This window comes from Cicer arietinum, chromosome 1, assembly GCF_000331145.2.
Source record: "Cicer arietinum cultivar CDC Frontier isolate Library 1 chromosome 1, Cicar.CDCFrontier_v2.0, whole genome shotgun sequence".
Classification (NCBI taxonomy): domain Eukaryota; kingdom Viridiplantae; phylum Streptophyta; class Magnoliopsida; order Fabales; family Fabaceae; genus Cicer; species Cicer arietinum.
The window spans coordinates 25,513,120-25,536,647 of record NC_021160.2 but is presented as its reverse complement, the minus strand read 5'-3'; the positions used below and the strand labels follow the sequence as shown (position 1 = coordinate 25,536,647).

At 31.2% G+C, this 23,528-nt stretch overlaps 1 protein-coding gene across 1 annotated transcript in view; it reads right to left on the bottom strand.

Annotated features, from left to right (window-relative positions):
* Positions 1–23,528, bottom strand: part of LOC101499820 (protein ENHANCED DISEASE RESISTANCE 2-like) — a 37,604-nt gene that overhangs the window by 5,562 nt on the left and 8,514 nt on the right. The window contains exons 8-16 of the mRNA XM_004488200.4: positions 10,700–10,734; positions 9,178–9,278; positions 9,004–9,099; positions 8,817–8,881; positions 8,480–8,551; positions 7,068–7,238; positions 1,159–1,361; positions 955–1,021; positions 357–532 (exon numbers count right to left, since the gene is read on the bottom strand). Of these exons, the coding sequence (XP_004488257.1) occupies positions 357–532; positions 955–1,021; positions 1,159–1,361; positions 7,068–7,238; positions 8,480–8,551; positions 8,817–8,881; positions 9,004–9,099; positions 9,178–9,278; positions 10,700–10,734 (986 nt within the window). The remainder of the gene's footprint in view (positions 1–356; positions 533–954; positions 1,022–1,158; positions 1,362–7,067; positions 7,239–8,479; positions 8,552–8,816; positions 8,882–9,003; positions 9,100–9,177; positions 9,279–10,699; positions 10,735–23,528) is intronic.

The following is a 23,528-nucleotide window of genomic DNA, read 5'->3' as shown; positions in this document are numbered from 1 at the left end:
ACATAGAAATGTCATATTCAAATTATCGAAGCTATATATATTTTGATCTTTGAAAACCTGAAAAGAGTTTAAATTACTAATATACATGAAATCCCCCCAGTGTTACCACAATAAGTGCAAAGTGAAACCCACATGTATTACACGTGCTATACTCAAATTCTACAAATTTTTACTATCTTTTCTTCTTTACTCAATCAGCAAATGTAACCCAAACAATTAAAAACCCTCAAGGATCTGAAATTAAATAAATCTTCAAATCATTTATTATTATTAATATTATTTTCTCATAATTGGAAATAATACCAACCAAAGTCTAGTGTTTTTGATGCCTTGGATAAACAAAGTAGGTAACTCACCTTAGAATTATCTTTTAGATAGTTCTTTCCTCTAATCTTAAATCCTTCACCACTAGGAGACGTCCAACAGTTTGTGTCAATGTCATCCTTTCCTTTGTTTAAAGAACCATGAAAGTCACTAGCATCAATTCTTATAGGACTTACATCAGGATCTAACTCTTTGTTTAGATCTGGAGCTGCAACCAGAATGACCAGACTTTAGACTAAAACTTTGAATATATTCATGTAATTGACAACTTAATTTTCAGTTTACAGGCTTAATTAGTTATAAACATAAGATAGCTTGAAGACAAAAAATTTAGGCAAAAATACACCTATAGTCTTTTAAGTCCTTTAAGTTTATTTTATCTCAATTTGGTTTTTTAAATTACATTATATTTGCACCGTTAGTCATTTATCTCAATTTCAACAACAATTAGTTTAATTGAAGAATGTTTGTGTTGGGAGCATGTCCAACATCCCAAGAATTTAGATTGGGCACAACACTGGAAGTGATCCAATCCCAACACAAAAGTGTGTTTGTTTAGCATAAATTATCATTAATGCCTTTAGGCCTTTTATCTCTTAAAAAATAACAAGAAACAGAGAAAAATCTGACCTGCTGTTCGCTTCAAAGGTAAAGTTGTCATGGCCCATGAAATATTCTTTAGTTTGACCCTTTGATCCTGAAAAATTTGACGAAAGTATTACAGAATATTGTTTTGCAGAAATAGTACGTTTTCTCTGTTTCAAAACAGTAACACAGAATTAACATCTATATCAAATACAGATTTTTGTAGTTGACAGGATGATTCGAGGGGACCTTATGTTCAAGTTCGTCGTCATCATCACTTTCCTCATCAGATGTTGATGACTCAGCTGCAATTGCATCATAAAATTCATCCTGGACTTCTGCATTTTCATATTCAGCTCTGGACAACGAAATACTGGAGATATTTGAATGAACAACTGTTCCAACATCTTGTTGGTGGATTGCCGGATTTGCTCCAATATATTCCTTTAGACCTACCATTTATTTTTAACACATTAAATGTCACTACGTAAATAACACATTGAGCTCCTACAAGACAGTCGGGAAGGTAACCGTAATATTACGATGGATTAAATATAAAGAAAAAAAATAAAATTTGAAATGTTATCCTACTTGTTGGAGTAGATATCAATTATAAGGATATTGGGTGGATTTTTAAGTATTTTAAGTCTTATTGGATATTTGTGAATATTTTTTTTTAAATATTTTTTTTTCCAATTACATAAATTTTTTTCTCTATTTAATAAAAAATATTAACATATAAAAATATTAATGTATTAACAAATAAATTAAATATATAATAAAATTATGTCATTAAAACTGTTAATATATTAGTCATAAACAAAAAATATTATAACAGATACATTTTATTAATTTACTATCAGATATATACATCATCAGATACAAATATCATAACTTTCGTCTTTGAATCCATTAACTAACGGTAGTCATAATATCCATTTATTTTATCTGTGAGCATCTGTTAAAATATCCTCCCTGTACTCATTGCCGATTTTATCATCGGGTTATAATTTTTTTTCATCTCTAGAAATAACAACTAACCATGGTTATTTTAAAAAAGTTTAGTTAAAAGATATTTTAAAGAATCGAATTCATCCATAATTGACGTTATACTAAATAGATTAACAATGTCTTTTATAATTTCTATTGTTGATAAAGCTTTCTTTTTAGTTGTTGTAGAAATTTGAAAACTCAAAATAAGATGAACAAATTATCAATCAAGTAATATTATTTTAACTACTCTATCTCTATATTTTTTACAAATAAATTTATTTGAGGTAGTTAAATATAAAAATATATCAACTTACTAAATAAATGAGGTAGCAGAAGTTATCTCATTGTAACACTACCCTTTATTTCTACACCAAGAGTACATTGCAAGATGGAAACCGTAAAATATGATTTCTTGATTTAAGTTAGTATTAAACAAGATCATACACCTTTAATTTATAATGATGTTACAATAATTACATTGATTGTCTAGAAAGTTGTATTGACTATGAATACTAATAATTAACCTAGGAAATTAACTATAAAATCAAAGAATAATAAAAGGATTCACTTGTATTTAATACTCCTCTTTTTTGAAATTCAAGTGTTTGAGTGATTAGTCTCACATCAACTAATAAGAGAAACAACTCATATACCTAATGCCTTAAGATTTTTTGTGAAGATATGACGTCAAAGTGTGTAAGTGGTTAGTCCCACTACGACTAGGAATAAAGGAAATGTTGGATATATAGAATAGCTGACCCATATATCTAATACTTTAAGATTTTGGGTGAAGATTTAATGTCAAAGTCTCATAGAGATCCTAAACTTTTAGCCCGTTGCTCCTAGCAATCCCCCGAAATGCCCAACACTTTTCAAGTTCGAGCATACATATCATATGGAGCATACGTATCAAATTTGTGATTTCCTCTAAAAGAACTTAGCTCTTACAAAGTGAAAATCAATCTTTATGTTCTTCATTCTCCCATAGAATACCCAATTATAAGCAATATGAAGCGCAACTTTGTTTGTAGAAAATGAGTTTCATTGCCTTGACATCTCCTAACTTTAGTTGCTTGAGTAACTGACTTGGCCATGTGAGTCACAAGTCATTGCTATCATAACATGATACTCTGTTTCTAATCTCGATCTTGCATTGTGTTCGACCTCTTGCTTTACCACAATATCAAATTACCTTCAACAAGGACATAATTCCTATAAGTGGATCTTCTTTTTTATGGTGATGTTACCCTATCAACATTAGAGTAGCCTACAACTTCGATGTTACCCTTGTCTCCATAAAGTAATCCTTTACACGATGCATTCATGATATATCTAAGAATGTGAATGATAAAATTCCAGTGGATATTACATGTAACATTTATAGAAAATGTAATATCAAATATGGTCATTGTGATGTAATTAAATTTTCCCACCAGTCATCAATATCTATCAGGTCTTCCAAAGACTCCTTCAAGCCTACTACTAGCTTCACATTGGGATTGATAGGAGTACCATGTGGTCGAAAATCAAGCATGCTAGTTTCATGAAGTATATCAAGAGCATATTTCTATCAAGTAATTGCTATACCTGTCATAGACTATGCAAGCACAATCAGCAAAAAGTATTTTAGCAACTCCAAATCCTTATTTTGAAAGTTTAAATGCAAATGTTTTTATAGGTCAATCTTTCCTTGAAGCCCAACTTTCAATATAGACCCATCGACAACCCATTGTAGATTTACTGTCAGAAAAGGGTACCAAATCATAAATATCATTAAAGCACAAAGTAGTCATTTGATCTACCTTTGTAAGCTGCCAGCTAGGATTAGACATAAATTCACTTGTAGTTTTTTAAATAGATACATAATCCATAGAAACCATAAGGGAATAATAGGATGGAGATAATCGATGATCATCCAAATGACAAGCATAAACATGAATAGGATTACATGATGGCATGTTACCTTTACGTAGAGTGTGAGAGTTCGACTGACTCAAAATCATAAGATGCAACTTTTGAAGTCTAGGATGACCCCAAAGTTGATGAAAAATATGTGGAGACTCAATGATTGAACATGCAATATGAGTTACCAGTATCAAAAGGTGATATAAGACTTGAGACTCATGCCATATTCCAAATTCGTCTTAGTACTTTGATCCTACATACGAACATAACCATTATCAAATGTAATAAAATAAGGTAGGGTATGAATGGGTTTATTGATTGATATTAAATTAAATGGACAACCAACGACATAATTATAGATTTCAAAGAAAATGTGGGTAGGGGGTTAGCTTGGCCAATGCAATGATATTTGGTTTATGACCCTTTAGCTAAAGTAATACTAGGGAATATATCCATATAAGTCAAACATGATAATTTTTTTTGTTACTAGGGATATGATGAGACAAGTCTGAGTCAAGTATCTGAGGTCCAAGTGAAGAAGTCTTTGCAATAAAGGAATTAGGATTATCAGTCTAAGAAACATAGGCAACATGTCTTGTAGTTTTCATTTGTTCCTTCATCTTGATGTACGTCGGAATTGATCATTCATCTTAGAGGCCTCAATTTAAGCAACATTCTTGACTTTGAGTTGGAATTGATTAACTTTGGTGCAACATGTTGGAACCAAGTTGGTTTTACATTTACAGTTTGGATGTTAACAAAAGTATTTTATGAGAACAATATATTTGACTTCAAGTAGTATGAAAGAAGATTTTTGTTTTTGAAAGAAAAAAAATCTAAAATAAGATTTGATTAAAATTTATAATTGAAAAAAATCTAAAATTAGATTTGATTCAAATTTATAATTGATGAAAAACTAAAATAAGATTTGATTTAGATTTATAATTGAAGAAAATCTTTTACCAAGTTGAAAATAAAATATGGTCAAGATTTGAAAAAGATTTGAAGAAGATTTGATCAAAATTTGAAGAAGATTTGATTAAGATTTTTCTACAACAAAATATGAATAAAATCAATCTGACGAATTCACAAACTCAATCTGAACAACATACAAATAGAATCAATCTAAAGAATTTACAAACTCAATCTGAACAAAAATATAATTCAGAATTAAACAAGGACTAAATTGAAGCCCTAATTTCAAATAAAAATAGATACTCAATGCTAAAGAAGAAAATCATCGTAAATCATAAAAGAGTAGAAGAACTCAATCTCAAATTCAAAACTCATCTTAGAGTTCAAAGAGAGAAACACTTGTCCAATGAGAATTATTTTCTAAGTATTTTTTTTAGAGTGTGAGAGTTATTATTATTATTATTATTATTATTATTATTATTATTATTATTATTATTATTATTATCATCATCAGCTTTGTTAGAAGCAAACCCTTAAAGTTCTAATCTTTTGTATCCAATTCGATAGTAGTTTAGTTCCTTCTTCAATCTGGGGGTTGTTAGGTTGTTAGGAGAAGACTTGGCTTGTAGGGTCAAGGTGGTTAGTTCTTCAAAAGTCTGGTGTTGTCAGGCTACTTGGGAAGACTGACTTGGAGAGCCAACTGATTTTTAATTCAAGGTATTTGATTTAATATATTAAGGCCTTTTGAATGAGGGCTGGATGTAGCCATGTTAGTGGTGAACCAGGATAAATATATGTCTCCAACTATTTATGCTTTCATTGTTTTCAACATTTGAACCCGATTGCTTCTTATAAAAGTAATTCATAAAAACCAAGCAATCTTCATCAATTTAGCAAAAAGTTATCAACTTCGTCAAACACAATTCAACTCTTCTTCTTGTGTTTTCACCTTCACAACATTGCACTTCAACAAAGCCAAAACGGTTGTAATAGCTGCAACGAGGTTGAGCCAAATTATTTCCAAATTCTCCTCCTATACCACCTCATTTTTAAGAATTGGAGATTAGTATCATAAAATCAATTAGCACATTGGTAGAAACTGAGGTTAGAGAAAAATCTAAAGGGGACTAAAGATCGACAAATTCCAAGACCACAAAGGAAACAATCAAACTATCATGTTTACCTATATAACATTACATGCCCATGTCATGTTTCTTCATGGAAATAAGATTACAGACAACATTGTACAAACTATTGACGCCACATGAATATGTTTTATTTGCCTTTTTCCAAACATCATAACGTGTCGTAAATGAGTAAATTTGAGATTGAAAATTGCGTCGATTGTGAATCAAATAATACTACATAGAGAGACATCAATTTGTTTCCAAATAGTCCACATGACCTTATCCTAGAAACCAAAACTCAACAAAAGCTGCCTAACCTGCATGCTTTGCAGCATCTACCAATTTTTCTCAAAGGATCAAATGAAGTGTAGTGATGTTGAATGTGGAAGACGAGGCAACACAAAATTTGGTGTTGGACATGATGATCTATGTGAGGTGGAAGAAAAAAACTTATTGGAAAATCACCTTGAAATATTACAAAAGATTGTAAGTTACGAACGACAATGAAAACTTGTGGTTGAAGAATGCTTCACGCTCTGCATTTGTCAAGGCATGTGGGTCGCATGCGCCGAGGAAGTAGTGACACATGCGATATATTTTAGAGACGCAGAAATTAACGACGTTCTCTCCAAAGGATTGTGCAATTCTTTGTGGTAGTTTTAGGAAGTGAGTCACACTGGAAAAGGGGTAGCTAGTTATGGCATAATTGGAAATGTGTATAAAACGCACATAACTATGTAAAATGTTGGTTATGGGACCACTAGTAAACACATATCAACCCTAGGATGAACCACTACTTATACCTTGTATAATATACCGAGCAACCCTATGGTGAATTACAACTGATACCATGTCTCTCAAAAAAGATTATATACCTTCTATTTAGAGAATTTGATTTCCATGCAATGCGACATCCACAAAAAAAAGTGGATGCGACATCCACATAAACAAGATCTTAATTTTATAATTTAAAATATCGAGTTTGAGTTTGTGTTGTTTGATCTTAATTTAACAACCATCGGTGTCCGAAATGCGTGAATGTAGAGATGTTGATCATAGTTAAGTCGAATTCCTTTAAATTGATACAATAATTACATGGAAATCCTAGAAAATTGTATAAACTTGGAATAATGACAATTAATCTAGGAAACTGTATAGTCTAAGAATGATAAAAGGATTTATTGAATTTCAATCAAAATCAAAGTTCAATTCATTTACCTGCTACTTGGCACAACAATGCATAAGGTATGCTCTTCTCAAATTTTGTGCATTGGTTGTTCTTCCATCGATGCCAGGTAGTGGAGTGTATCTCTAACGTGTGTGTCACTAAACACCTTGGTATATTTGATCCCATAGGTGTGTTCAAATTTCTAATCTCCCATGTAGATGCTGTACCACAATAAAATACATGTGTGGATAAAACTTGTAATCACCAGCACAAAGAAGTTTAACGTAATATTTTTTCGTTTTTCTTCTATTGATTTTTCAATGATCCTAAAAAATCAAGATTCAAAATATATATTTGATCATTACAATTATAAAGTTTTTTTTTTTTTTTTTTATTTTGTTTGATTCACATCCTTGCAAATACATATTCATTTTAAAATGGTATCTCAGTGCAAATTTTATTAAAAAACTCTAACACCTAAAGCTAATGTGACAATTTTTTAAAAATCTTTTTAATAAAAAACAAAAAATAAATTAGAAATTAAAAATGTGATTATTTTTTTGAAAGGAAGACCAAAATTGAGAACTCTAATTTTTATTGTCTTCCTCTTCTCACCTCACCTTTTTTCTCTCCCTCTTCTCACGACCTTCTCACATTTACTAAAATTAACATTGATGTATATTACTAAAGTTAGCGTTGAATTTTTTTTTTATAATTTAATTTTTATATTGATTTCTCTTTGCAGATTGAATATTGAGGATATATAGAAGAAAGTAATTTGATTTTCATTTGAAAATGCAAGGCTGAGATATATAAATTTTTAGGGTTTTAAAGTATAAAGATGAAGTGTTCTCATTCAAGGTTAGATGATGAAGAAGCAGTTAAGCTTTGTAAAGATAGAAAAAGATTCATAAAAGAAGCTATTGAGTTTAGAACTCAATTTGCAACTGGACATATAGCCAACATTCAGTCTCTAAAAAGAGTATCAGCTGCTTTGCTTGATTATTTTGAAGGAGATGAACACTTGAGTTTTCATTGAATTCATTCATGACACCGTCTTTAAAGAAAAAATTAAGGTTCTCAATTTTGATTTTCTTTTGAAAACATAATTAGATTTTTAATTTTTAATATATTTTTTGTTTTTTATCCAAAAAATTATAAAACATGTCGACGCCAACTTAACCGTGTTAGAATTTTTTTAACAGAAGTTGGACTAAGGGACCATTTAAAATGATTCTATATTTGCAAATACATGAATTGCAAAGACTAAAGACATATTTAAATCAAAATTCAAATAAAGATTTAGATATAAGTAGTTTCTATTAAAAAAAAAAAATAGCATCAGAGATGAAAACACACAAATTTATGTTATTCGACGCCTTTTTCGTACATTAATAGAAACAACCCAAACAAAAAACTTGTGCTCAAACTGAAATTAAATTACCAAAATAATATATCTTACGATTAATTTTTGTTCGTCGATATCCTAATCTTGGCGGCTTTTTCTTATGTATTGCTGGAAATTGCAAGATAGCTGCATAAATTAAACATATAATATATGTCAGCCTAAATGAATCTATTCTGAATACAATATAATTCCAAGAAAAATAAGGAAACAAATAAAAGAATCACTTCTGATGATTCATGAAATCTAAGGCTACGAAAAGTACTGTTGTGCTAAAAATGGTGGATGTGAAACTCCATTTGAGAAACTTCTCTTCAAATTTGTTATTTCAGTTTGATAAGTAATTTAAAAACTTTTTTCTATTGAAAATTCAATACAAAAATTAAATTCTTACTGTATGTTCCATCTTGTGCATGAAACCATTGCCTAGAGAAGATGAAATCTCGCTTTGAGTGCCATCTGGATTAGGATGGAATAGAAATTCATGAATAAACAACCTTAAATGTTAAACAAAGATTACATCACAGTAGTTTGAATGAAACTAGCTCCATGTTCCTTTGATGTTAACAATCATTGATTACCTAGTTAGGTACTTAGGATCATATGTCCCATAAACAACATCGTAATGCCCATCATAAGACTCTACCAACTCTAAGTCACCCATCAACATATCCCACCTGAAAATTAATCATATTAATGAGTGATTTTCGCATGATATTATTAATCCAATCAAGCCTCTCTTATAGAAAGCTTACTCATATCTTTTCTTTCTATCAGTGTTTAAAAACACTTCAAAAACACTATCTACAGTTGCATCAATAACACCAACCGATTTAGCGAGGATACCTTTACCATTCTACAAAGCATAAAAAAAAATGTTAAAGCATATAACATACACACACCTATCTATTCTATTATAAATGTCAAAGCATAAAATACACACACACCTATCTATTCCATTATAATGAAGTATAAGGGATAGGTCCTCTTAGAAATTTAGAAAAAGAGTAAAAGGGAACATAATTGGAGATGGGAATAGGTCAGGCTAAGTCAGACTTTGCTTAAATAAATCAAATCTAATTTAAAAAATTAAAGTCTGGACTTGACTTATCATGTGTCAAAGGCTTTATCTTATGCCCCTTTTTAAAAACATGGTCTGGCCTATTAAAGAGTCTATTGTGTTTGAAGACTTTTAAAAAAACATTTGACCTATCTTTAAAAATAGACTTGATGTACATATGAACATCAATTATAAATAAAATAAAATAATAAAACACAATTGTCAATATATTTTTTAGTAAATATTTTATTTTTATTATATATAAAGAAACTAAATTGGTTCCAACAATCACTAAAACGTTAGAAGTAAAAGGTATTTCATTGAAAAGAGCATAAGAAGGGTAGAATAGTAAATCCACATGTGACGCTCCCTTTGAGCATCTAAGAATATATTTAACAATTGTTAAGTTAAGTAAAACATGAGAAAAAAATACATGAATTCAAAAATTTTATTTTAGGGTGAGTGATAGTATGGTACGTACATAGATTACCAAATATACTGTGTGATAAAATCCCTCTGTAACTAAATTAAGGGTACAATCTAAGTAGTGTTTATAAAGCTTAGTTAGTCTTGAACTAACTAGTTTGTTTCACGAGATTGAATTAGGCCCTAAGTCTAAGTGCCTAACTTGAATATTGTTTATAAAGCTTGAGTAATCGTCACCTTACAATATATTTTTCGCGAATTCTTTCCTTAAGTAGGCAAGATTTGGTCGTTGTATTTGTTATTTTTCATATGTACAAATATCTTTGTTTTGAATAAATGACACACAAAGTTAACGTGTCACTTTTATCTTCCTTTCAACAATAAAAAATATTGAAGTAATGATTTTAAATTGAACTCTGCATCAACCTCATTTGCTTGTTGGACAATTGCAACCGCGATCGCAACTACATTTAAAACCATGTTCGAATTTTTAAACTATAAAAAAAATTATTTGAATCTTAAAGCAAAAATGATCATGTTAGGGACAAAAGTTGTATATCTGGTATGATGCCTATACTGCATATCATTTTCTTAAGCATTAAAATGATTTTTACTATATTTTTTATCACCAAATTCGGGTCACTTAAAATTGAATAATTACATATATTCAAAGTAAGACATTTTGTGTTATCCTAAAAAATAAAAGAAGAAATATATGCAAATTAAAAGAGCACTTGTAAAAGATATAATATGTTTAAGGCCCAACAAAAACTTATACATACATTACATACCTTGTGACTGGCAATATCCTCAAAAATTCTAATACCTGAAACCACAAACAAAAAACAGCTAGAAGAATTAGGATAAACCCAACTATAAATTTTTCGATCATCGTGAATCAAATAAAGAAGTACAAGTACAAAAAATATTAAAATAATAATCATTCTTTATTTTGCAGTTTTAATATACCATAGAATGGTTATAAAACACCTCATAAAAATGAAATGCAGATTCTTCTACGGACTCGTATGTTAAGAAAATATATGGTCACGTTTAGAAACATTATAAAGCAATGATTCAACCTTAAATTTTCTTCAACAATTTCACTGCATGATACTTATGTCATAATTGAATGAATTATCTTCAATTATTTACAAAATGATACTAAATATATTTACAAAAAAAAATGTCGAGTCTTTTAATTTTGATGTCAAAAATCAATGCGATCGAGGTTATCTATGATAAATATGAAAGACTATTAAGACATGAGTAAGAATTGTAACAGAAAGAAAACATAAAATGCTAATTATGATTGATATCAATAGTTCCCTCAAGCTATATCATTTGTATGATATCCTTGGGACATGTAAAAATACTCCCCTCAAGTTGCAACATGTAAAGATGCCTATAGTGTTAGGTAACTATGCCAAATTTCCTTCTTGTGAGATTATAGTGAAAGTGAAAAATGGAACAATAACACACAAGAATTGATAATGGAGTTCAACCAATTCATCCTACGTCTCCGAACTACTGCTAGGCTCTATTTAAAAAGAAAATTTACACAATGTATTTACAAATAGTCACAATCTCTTAATACCCACAACTCAAGTCATGAAGTATTGCTTCTCATCAATGAATGCAACTTTCGTTGGACCGCAAACATTAAAGTGAACAAACTCAAGTCTCTCTTTCTTTGGGTTTCTTCCACTTATTTGAAAGTTGAATCATTTATGTTTTCCAAGAATATAATCTTTACATATGGCAATTTCTACTGATCGAATATTTGGAAATTTTCCCTTTGAGTGCATGATCTTTATATTATTCTTACTCATTGTTGAGTGACAAAATTAATAATGTCAAAAAGAGAAAAATATGAAGGGAAGGGAAATGAGAAGGTTCGGACATGTGGACCTAGGAAAATTTGAATAAGGGTCTTATTGACAAGACCTACCAAATTGATTTTCCTAAAATTCTAGAATTTAGAAACACGCATTGAAGCCTATAACTTTACAATACCTGAAGTTGTGTCAAACAATAGTAAATATTAGACTGGTGATGCGGGTCATGTCAACGCCACTAGATGTTAGGTTCATTTTTCTATAAACAGTCTTTGAGAGCTTTGTTTTAACTACTACTTAATCAATTTCATAAATCAAAATCTACTATTAGGATTGTCTATTATCTGTTATTTCAAAGTATGCCACTTTCATTTCTACAATTTTCCCTTTCTTGGTTTTAAATTTTGGCACCTTACTTTATTGCATTTCTCTACTTTATTTACTTTCTAACACTCTATTTCCTCGCTTAGTGCCTTGATCTTCAATTTAATTATTTTTACATGTAGTTATATATATATGTAGAATCTTTATAAACGTTGCGCAGATCGTTTTCACCACAAATAATTGAATTTTCTTAAAATGTGCTTTGTATATCATGTATTCTTGGATTTTTCTCAAGATCATGAATTCACTCATTCACAATCCATTGTATTCCATCTTAAAAAAATTTCTTTGCATTTTTATTTAACTTTGAAAATATTTAGGCATTTGTTTTATTGCATTAAATGTATTTTTATAAAATATTACATCATGAGTCTCATAGTCTACTACATTTTTACCTTTCGACACTTGATTTGATAGATTAATTCATTCACGAAAGTGATATGAAGTGTTAGCATCAAATATGCTCCATCCTCGAAACATCAGACAAAATATTGAATCCAATTTTTTAACTTGTCAAGAACCAATATTTAGACATGATAAGACAAACTCTCAGTTTAAGTTTTGATGAAAATAAACAAAGGTTAATTAAGAATGTTAATTATGATTCTAAATGTTATGTTTATTTAACTTGAGCTTTTGAGTAGATTAATTCAAAGATACGACTCAACCAAAGCAAAGAAATCAACAATAAAAGATAAAAACAGAACATATCAGAAAGAAGAACATTTTGGACAAAATCTATAAAAATGGAGAATGTTCTCTAGGACCAAGACTGATCATCGCAGCCCCAAGACCAATTACTCTCAGTTTAAGTTTTGATGAAAATAAACAAAGGTTAATTAAGAATGTTAATTATGATTCTAAATGTTATGTTTATTTAACTTGAGCTTTTGAGCAGATTAATTCAAAGATACGACTCAACCAAAGCAAAGAAATCAACAATAAAAGATAAAAACAGAACATATCAGAAAGAAGAACATTTTGGACAAAATCTATAAAAATGGAGAATGTTCTCTAGGACCAAGACTGATCATCGCAGCCCCAAGACCAATTAATCTCCACTAGTTAAAAGAATTTTTAACCTCTAGATTTTACATCTATATAATTAGCATTTGGCAAGGAACAAACTGTGATGATCAAATTAAAAGGAACTACTCGAGTCACAAAGAGAGAAGATCACGAGTTAGCAATACCAAACAGATCTGAACCTTTTCTAGTTTAAACTGTCAAGAAAGATAAACGATCTTGATATGTACAAGACATCCAGATTAATCAGGAATACATCCAAAATTCTCAAGATTGAACCAAAAAGATTAAAGACTAGGACTCTAGAAAGATTATCAATCTCTAGAAAGATTAAAGATTAGGACTCCAGATTGATTATCAATCTCCAGAATTTTCATTAACATTCTATAGAAGTTCAACATCATTTTACAAGTTGTTTTAGCATAAATAAAAACTCTAGATAAAATCAAAGACACTAACAAGCATATCTAAGGTACAAAGGATCATCGAACTCAAAGGAAATCTGATAAAAAATCGAAGAACTCAGCCCAGCCAATAGAATTTAAAATTAATCAAAGGCTGGAATGTTTTTATTAAAATAAATTGGTTTTAAGTCAAAACTGACAGATCATTACCAACAACTCTTTTGACCATTATTAAATGCTATAAAAACGCCTATAAAAGGAAGACCAATGCTCATGAAATAAAAAAAGAAGTTCAAGGGCTAACAAGTCTCATAAAAATCATTCACATTCACATACTTGAAACTCTCTCATTACTTAATGAAGAATCAGTCTGATCACTCTTCATTACTCTGTTATTTTTAATGAATTTTTTGTAAAGAATTGAATCTCAAACAAAAGTTGACATATCTTAGATTCTAACAAAACAATCTCATCATTATTGTAAAACTCGAACTATAAGAGTTTAGTATAGTTTGGGTAGATTGTAAGAAATCCTATCAAGGTTGACAGGTGACCTGATTAATCTCTTTCTGGGTGGAAATGATTGAATTTTGGAACAGATCAAGGTTGATCTGAACTAGATGTTGTAAAACTAAGAAGGTTCTTTGTTTTGAACACTTAGTGGAAAATCTCACAATTGTGAGGACTGGAAGTAGCCCGAGTTGGGTGAACCAAGATACATCCTTGTGTGGTATTCTTTCTCTTATCTCCTTATTTATTAAGTCTGATTCATCATTTAAGTTAAAAATATAAACTGAATTTCTGATTTTAAGCTGACCAAGAACGTTATCAATTTTCTGGTAAAAACCAAGAACGTTCGTCGTTTTCTATTTTCTTAACCAAGATCATTCTTGAGTTGAATTTTTAAGTATTTTCAGGAAATTTTTAAATAGGGAGATTTACAATTCAAACCCCCTTCCTTGTAAACCGCCTTCTCTACTTCAAGACATTCATTTGTTGATGTTATAATAGACTCCTATCAAACATTAAATTAATATTAACACTAATATGGCGTAGTCTTTATTGCCATAGATTGAGATTTTCATTTGCAATAAAATGGTACGCTCTTGTTGTCTTGTAAAGAGTGACATTCTTTTTTCCACGAGCAATAACAATTCTACCCTTTGAAATCTTAAAATCATCACCATGGAAGACAATTGTATAGTTGTCAATGGAAATTGGCCCATTGAGATTATGTTTTTTGTTATGCCAAGCATATGTTTGACATTTTTCAATTCTCACACAAAACCATTCAACTTAATTTTCACTTCACCTTTGCCCACAATCTCACAATATTTTTCATTACCAAGGTAAACTTTACAAAGATTGTCAGGGACATAATTCTCCAAGAATTTTTTCTACAAAATAGCATGAATGAGTGCTTTAGAGTCTAAATAGCATTTTTGTGCACCACCTTCTGTTGAGGTTGAAGCAGCATTTTTCTTACCATTTGCCTTTTCATTTTTTCATGGACTATTACATCGATTTTTGTAGTGCACCACCTTTCCACAATTCCATCATTCAAATAGTTTTCAAGTTATGAAAATTACACTGATTTTTTATTTACTACGTCTATTTACTCTAGTTGAACTTTCCATCTTGACTCTGTGTGTAATACTCCGGGAGATGACAATTCATCCAACTCACTTTGTTGAATCTCTTCATTGAGAACCAAATCAAGAAAATCATCAAATTTTAATTTTTGTTTCGTTACGAGCTACTCACAATTGTGTTAGTAACATTCCAACTATCTGGTATGGAATACAAAAGTATCAATGCTTGTACCTAATTGTCAAACTCGATTCCAACTAAATTCAACTAGATTGTGACGAGGTTAAATTATTTGAGATGTTGAACTGTTGTTGCACCTCATGTACTATAAAATTCGTTTCATCAAATTAACTTTAATTGACGTCGTAAGACTTGTTGTCCTCTTTTCCTTTGCAATGTTAAAGGCAACATTACGAGATAACATTAATTAGATAACACCAAGGGATTGTCTATCAATCATCATCCTTCATATGTGCTGGTTTCTTTTCAATTTTCACCTTTCCTTCGTCTGCACCTATCACTCCCACTTGAATTTGACTTCCTCAAGATAGTCTCTAAAAAACTAAGCAAGGCTTTTGACACTCGTTGTTGTGAAACAATGCAAAATTTAATCATTATATGTTTATAGTGAAGCAAAAAATGGAATAATATCACCTAAGAATCGATATCAGAGTTTAGCCCAGTCTTTCTACGTCTTCGGGCTTTTGCAAAACTTTCTATTTAAAAGGAAAATTTACACAAAGGATTTATAATAACTCACAGTCTCTCACAATTAACAACCCATTTACCCCTAAGAATTTCATGTACTAGAAATGTTTGTAGGTTTTCTTAAAATATTATGAAAGTTGTAATTTTCTCTTAATATGGAATGAAATCTCCCTTCATCCATCATCTACTATTTATAGAATAAATGAAAACACCCCAAGAGAAGTTCAATTTTGCTTCTTCTTCTTTCTTAGCAGGTGGCCTTACTTTTTGACTAAGAAATTGGTCTTTCTTCTTGGCTAAGTAGTATTCCTTCTTGACTAAGAATGTGACTTTTTGTGATGTTTGAGGCTAACGAGGCAGGGAGTGATCGTCGATGCACAAGACACGTACAATGATTGACCCTTTGAGACGCCTCTAGAGAAAAAGACACATGAATGAACCAAATCACATTGGAATGAGAGAGATCCTAAGGCCGTGTAGGTATGAGACTATATGGTTGAATATAAGGATTGATATTTACTATCTATACTAACAAGATACATCTTCTTTTCTTGAGCCAATCACATAAGAACTCCATAGTTAAGCTTGCTTGATTTGGAGCACTCTTTGGATGGGTGACCTTTTGGGAATTTTCTAAGGATGTATGTTAGTGAGGACAAAGCATGATGAAAAACTCATGTTAGTTTCTAGGGGCAGTAAAAAATGCTTAAAGTAGTTTGAGATGTTACAAATGGTATCAAAACATACCTCTCCCAATACTATGTGGTTCGGGGATGAACCAAGCGGAAGTTGGTGGGCATGTAAAACTTAAGGCTAATGATGAGGGGAAAGATCACTATAGCACAAGGCACATACAATGAGCGGCTCTTGGACGACTCTAGGCAAAGGGGCACATGAATGAACCAAATTACATCAGAATAAGAGGGATCCTAAGTCCATGTAGGTATTAGACTATATAATTGAAGGAAGGCTTATAAGGATTGATATATAGTAACTATACCAACAAGGTGCATCTTCTTATTGGGAGCCAATCACCTATAGCTTTTACAACAATAAACATGTTGTACTTAACTTTTACTTTTAACTTTTTGTTTATTTTCCATTTAAACGGTTGTCCAGTACTTTTTATTTATATATTATTTTTATAAAAAAATCATCTTTACAAAGGTAACACGAGATATTAGAGAGGTTGTAAGAATGTTCCTTCTCATGAATTGCAATTGTAAGATATTTCTATTTTCTATAGTAGTTGGAATCAAAAGGCACTCTCATTCATTTATCAAATTCCCTTTTGTCATCACATGATATGGTTTACAATTTGAAGCCCTACCAAATCTATCACACCATGTAAAGGCTAATTGAACATATTTGCTAGAAGATCCATTGAATTTGCAAAAGAAGTCTTCTGGACGCCTAAGAATACTTTCTTAAATGAAGTGGCAATTAACTTCAAAAATTTAGTCTTCTTAAGATAAACTGGATGTGAAGCTACAATCACAAAAAATTTCTTTCGACCACAATTACAATCTATTTGAAGTCATATATATGTTTGTCCTTTGACTGTTTCCAACAACCACGATAGAAATATAGGCTTGGCTATCTCTAGTGCAGTTTAGTCCTAAGATATTGTCAACGTTCTTAGACCTAAAATTATCAAAATGATCTTTGACCTTAACTATCCCAAATGCAATATAGTGAATATTATTGTACTAATAAGTTATACAATGATGAATTGGTGATGAATACCAGTTTCCAACTAATGAAACCAATTTGGAGACTAGACAAAATTGTTGGGACCAAGCATTGCCACATGTTCACGATTCATGTAAAGAAAAGTTGCATGCATTGACAAGTTTCAAGATGCACAATAGGCTAGTGGGTTGTTCCATGTAAGGAAACTTGGTTTGCTCTCTCTTCGTATTTAGAGAGGGGTTATATAACTATGTCCATTTAGTGAAATTTCACCTAGTTTTTTACCTTATTTGTTTTGGATTTTCCATTTAATATTCATTTTTTTGAAATAGTCAATGTCAGTAATTAATTGTTAATTTTGTTAGAAGGGGAGATGAACCCATGGCCTCCTTATCACTCCAACTTTCCCGTACCACTTTATTACTCCATTTCACCTAAATATTGTGTTCAATTCCTTTTTTCTTATGTCTTATTTTAGCTTCATGATATTATTTTGTTACTCTCGTACGCGATAGTTGTATTAGAGCCACTAATTCATGATCGTTATTTCTCATTAGAAAGATGTAAAGGTGATTGTCTCTCTCTCTCTCTCTTGGGACCTTACTTGGTGTGTTTTTTAGGGATTGTGATCACTATTCTAGCATACAGTACTCTTTATGCAAAATGCCACTATTCTAGCATACAATATTCTTCATGGAAAATTTGTATAAGTAAGGACGATTGAAAAATTATTTTTTGAAAAATCTATGGTAGCAAAATTTGAGATAGTTAGGTTCAATGGGAAAAACATTTCACTTTGGAAACTGAAGATAAGAGAACCATTTTTGAAAAATAATTTTTGAGATGTAATAGAAGCCATACTTGTAGACATCACTGATGAAAAGTGGAATGAAATGGATGGCAACATGGTTGCCAATTTGCACATAGGTTTGAATAAAATGGATGGCAATATTGGTGAAGTAGAAGGATTGAAGCTAATGAGAGATAGGTCAATGGAATGTGGAAGTAGTGGGAGACATAGTCATGGTAGAATAAAATCTCTAAGAAGGAGGAATTTAACATGCTACAATTTTGATATTAAAAAGGACTTAAAGAAGATGTGTTGGAATAATAAGAAGAATGGGTAGAAGTTTTCTAATGCTTCAATATCTCAACGATGTGTCACAAATACCTTAGGTGATAGATAAATCCTGTTTTGCAAAGCAACAACTAGTTCAAAAGACGAACAATGACTGAATGATGTTGGGATAAACTATTCAGGTGCAACATGGCACCTGACTTCACTAAGATTGGTTTTTCGCTTATAATCGTATCTGAAAATCGAAAGGATCTATGTACATAGGAACCTTAGAAATTTATAAAGTCATTATAATCATATTAAAAATGCACGATTATACTATTTACAAAGAACAATTAGTACATCATGGGAAAGGATTGAAGAAAAACTTAATGTCTATTGAGAATTTGGATGACCTTGAGTTCAATATCAATAGTGAGAATGGCATATTGAAAGAAGTGAAAGAAAATCTTGTGGTGATGAAAGCAGAAAAAATGACAAGTAATCTATATATGTTTTTGGGACATAAATTGAGAGAGGAAAATGAATCAATTACAGTAACAAGCCAAGAAGAAACAACGATGATGTGGCATCATAGACTAGGCCATATGTCAAAACGTGGCTTGAATGTCCTTGCAACAGGCAATCTCCTTCACAGGCTCAAGATGATAGATTTTCGATTCTACGAGCACGATGTGATAAGCAGGCAACGTAAATTTAAGTTTTCTGGAGTAACTACTAAAAGAAAATACATATTGGACTTGGTCCATTCTGATGTATGGGAGTCACCAACAAAATCTCTAAGCAAAGCAAAAAAAAAATTATTTCATTTATTCAGGACTATTTCAGACCAAGTAGAACTTGAAATGGAGAAGAAAATTCAATGATTCAAGACATATAATGGAGGAGAAATATCCATGGTAAATTTTCAGCATTTTGAAAAAGGGAGGTATTGTAAGACAATATGCAATTCCACATACACCTAAACATAATTTTGTAGTAGAGCAGATGAATAGAACTCTCCAAGATAGAAGAAGAGTAATGATAAAATAGTAGGAGTGCCTAAATCTTTCCAGGCATAAGCATTTAAAACTGCCAATTATGTAATAATTGATCACCATTAACAGTGATTGATTTGAAGACATTAATGGAGATGTGGAAAAGAAATCCTGTTAATTATTTTCACTACAAATATTTTATTGTCATGTGCACGTGATGTACAAATCCCAAGAAAGAAACAATTTGACCCACAATCAAGGAAATGTATCTTTTTGGGTTATGCTAACAATGTTGATTGATATCACTTGTAGGATCCTACTTCCCGCATGGGCGTAGTCTTTGCACAATATATACTGCAAAATTAGAAGAAAATTAAAGAAAAATTTAAAAGAGTCTTCTATAGTGTAGATGGAGGAATAAATCTAAAGATTGTTGTTTATCTAAAGAAAAAACCAGTGCACAAATAACAAGAAACATTGAAGTCAATGATGAAAATGTTCATAGAACAACACTCAGGCAAAGAAACCATTTTTGAACTTAGACAATTTGTGGCATGCCATAATGAATAATGTATTCTAACTACAGAAGGGAACCATTAACCTTTGAAGAGACTTTGAACAATCTAGATACTTTTCAATGGATGCCAACAGTGCATAAAGAAATGGTAGCCTTATATATAAATGACATGGGAACTTATCGAACTTCCAAAAGTTTGGAAAGGCATTAGGAACAAAATGGCATACAAGATAAAACATGATGACAATGATCAAATGGAACGATATCGTGCAAGATAGGTGCTCAAAGGATATGCTAAGAAAATGGTATCGACTTCAATGAGCTATTCTCTCCAACAATAAGACTTAATACTTTGATAGTAATGTTGGAGATGTGTGATGCATTTGATTTATATCTCGAACAACTAGATGTCAAGACTGTTTTTCTTCATGGAGAGCTTGACGAAGAAATCTATATGCTCCAACTAGAAGGTTTTAAAGAAGAAGGAAAATAACACTAGGTTTGTAGGTTGACCAATTCTTAGTACAATCTAAAGCAATCACCCAGATGTTGGTACAAGAGATTTCATTCTTTCATAATGAGCCTTGATTATAACAGACGAAGTTCAAACCATTGTACGTACTATAAAATGTTTGATGATAATGATTGTTTTATTTTTTTGTTGTATGTTGACAACATGTTTGTAATAGGTCTCAACAAAGATCAAGTCTGAGAATTGAAGGCGCAATTTGCTCGGAAAGCCTTATGTATGTCATGATATGTACAAGACTTGCCATTTTGCAAGCAATAAGAGTGGTTGGTCGGTTTATGGCGGATCTTGGTAAAGAGCATTGGAATGTTGTAATGAGAATATTGAGATACATTAAAGGAACCTGGTGTGTTGCATTAGGTGTTGGACGATCACAATTAATTGTCAAGGGTTATGTTGATTCTAACTTTGCAAGTGATCATGATAAAAGAAAATCTATAACTCGTTATGTGGTTACATCTGCAAGAGGAGAAGTAAGTTGGTTATCTAAATTAAAAACTATAATAGCTTTGTCCCTTACAGAGGCTGGGAACATGGAAGCTACCAAAGCATGCAAGAAATTTTTTTAGATAAAAAGGTTAATGGAGGAACTAGACACAAGCAACATAAAGTTATTGAGTATTGCGACAATCAAAGTGTTTTGCGCATTTTAAGAAATCCAACATATCATTAAAGAACAAAGCACCAAAAGTTCAATATCATTTTGTTGGAGAAGTAGTGGAGGAAGGAACTCTGGATATGTAGAAGATTCACACCAATGATGAAAAGTCCAACCAATGGTGATAAGTTTATATAGTGTTGAGGCTCATATTACCTATCACACACATAGCAACAAGGAGTTGACTACCGTCAAACCCCACAATTTTTCAAAGAAGAAGCTTGTGAATGGTAAAGCCCCTTTTGTGGCATGGAAAATTGTGGTGTTTGATCATACCCACATCCCCATGATGCATATAAAGACAAATTACATTTTGCATTTTCAAGTAGTGTGCTATTAAATGTAAGTAAACTTGGTTTGTATCTGGTATAAATAGCATCTTGGGCAAGTATACATTAATTATCTTTAATATCAAGTAGTAGCACAACAAGAAGCACCGAAACTTGTTTAGATTTAGCGAAAAAATATAGAGAAAAAAATTAGTTTCTCTTGTATGGTTTCTCCCTATGTAAGTATTTTTCTATTTTCAAGAAAGTGTAATTTTTATCTCGTTGTGTATATATAGAAAGATATTTTGAAATTTCTTACACTTAGTGAAAATTCTCTAGTTAAGTATTCAGTTCCTCTTTTCTCATCTATTGTCTTAGTTGAATGATATTATTTTGTTAGTTTGGTATCCAACCGAACAAACTCAAAATTCGGAAATGTAACACCCATAGTTTTAAATTCTAATTTATGTATTTTGGTATTGAACTCTGAGGCTTTTTAGCCAAGTTATTAATATTTTGTGAGTTTAATGGCCAAAAATATCTTTTGATGCCCCGATTAAAATTATTCGTCGATGAATAAATTAGATTAAGTACGGTGAATCTTTTGTCGATGAATAATTTATTTAGGTTACGAAGATTTTAATTCTGGGCAGTTTTGTTAAAAATATATCGGGTTGCTGAAAATTGTATATGTCAATTGAGTTGCGACGATAGTAGATATTTTTATCAAATGGTTTGAGAGGTTATGGGTGAAATGGTAATTTTGATAAATATCTAGATATTTTTAGATATTTATTAAGTTATAATTAATATATATATGTTTGGAGGGAAAAAAGAAGGAAAAGGAAAAGAAAGGAAAAACAGAAACAGAGAAACTTCCTCCCTGCTCGCGAGTTCATCTCCCTCGTTCTTCTTTCTTTTCTTCTTTTGCATTCTTTGCTTTCTTTTTCTTCAAGAAAAGGAACCAAGGGTTGGTGGGTTAGAAAACAAAGATTCCTCAACTTCATTCTTGTGGTTTGATTCGAAAACGAAGAAAAACGGTGTTAGGGGTTTCAAAACCGTCAAACACAAACCCTCGCGTTTCTTCTAGATCTAAGCTTCATTTTGTGAAGAGATAGAAGGGAAAATTGTTCATCTTCCCGCTACGGAGCTAGTGAACAAACTTTGGAAGCGACGACGCAAACAAAGTTTTTACCGGAATTAATCAAGGTACCATAATCGCTCGTTAAAGCTACTGATAAGGTAAGGGCTCCTTCTAAACTTTTAGTTTGCATTTAGGGACTTATTTGTGGTTGTGTGGAAAATAAATTTGTTGGGTTTGAAGTGTAGATTTGGGGAAAATGAATTTAATGCTTTTATGGGTGAAAGTTTGGAGTTGGGTTTTTGGTGAAATTGATTAGTGTTTTCATGGAAAAAGAATTTGATTCATCTATGTGTGTTGTTGAGGAAAATAAATTTAATGTGTTTGAGTTGTGGTTTGTGAAAATTAGTTTGACAAGTGTTATGTTTGAGTTTTGTGGAAATTTGTGGTGATTAATGATTGAACTTGGTGTGGATTTTGTGGTTTTTGAATTGATCAAATTTAATGTAAATTATGGATTAAATTTGATGTGTGTGGTGGAAAATAAATGTTTGAGTATGCTCTGTGTGGAATTTGAAAATCGTTAGAGTTAAATGAGTATTAAAAATGGGGAATCTTTTAATATCTGCATAATTAACTTAATGATTATTGTGAAAATCGTTAGAGTTAAATGAGTTTTAAAAATGGGGAATCTTTTAATATATGCATTTACTTAATGATTGTCGTGGATAGAGTCAGAGTGTGCTCATGCATTTCATTGTACATGGTGACTGGATGGGTCATGGTGATAATGGTGATCGGATGGGCCACAAGATGATTCCATGTGATTTGTTGGTTCATCTTATCCTTGCGGGGATTGTCGCGTCGTG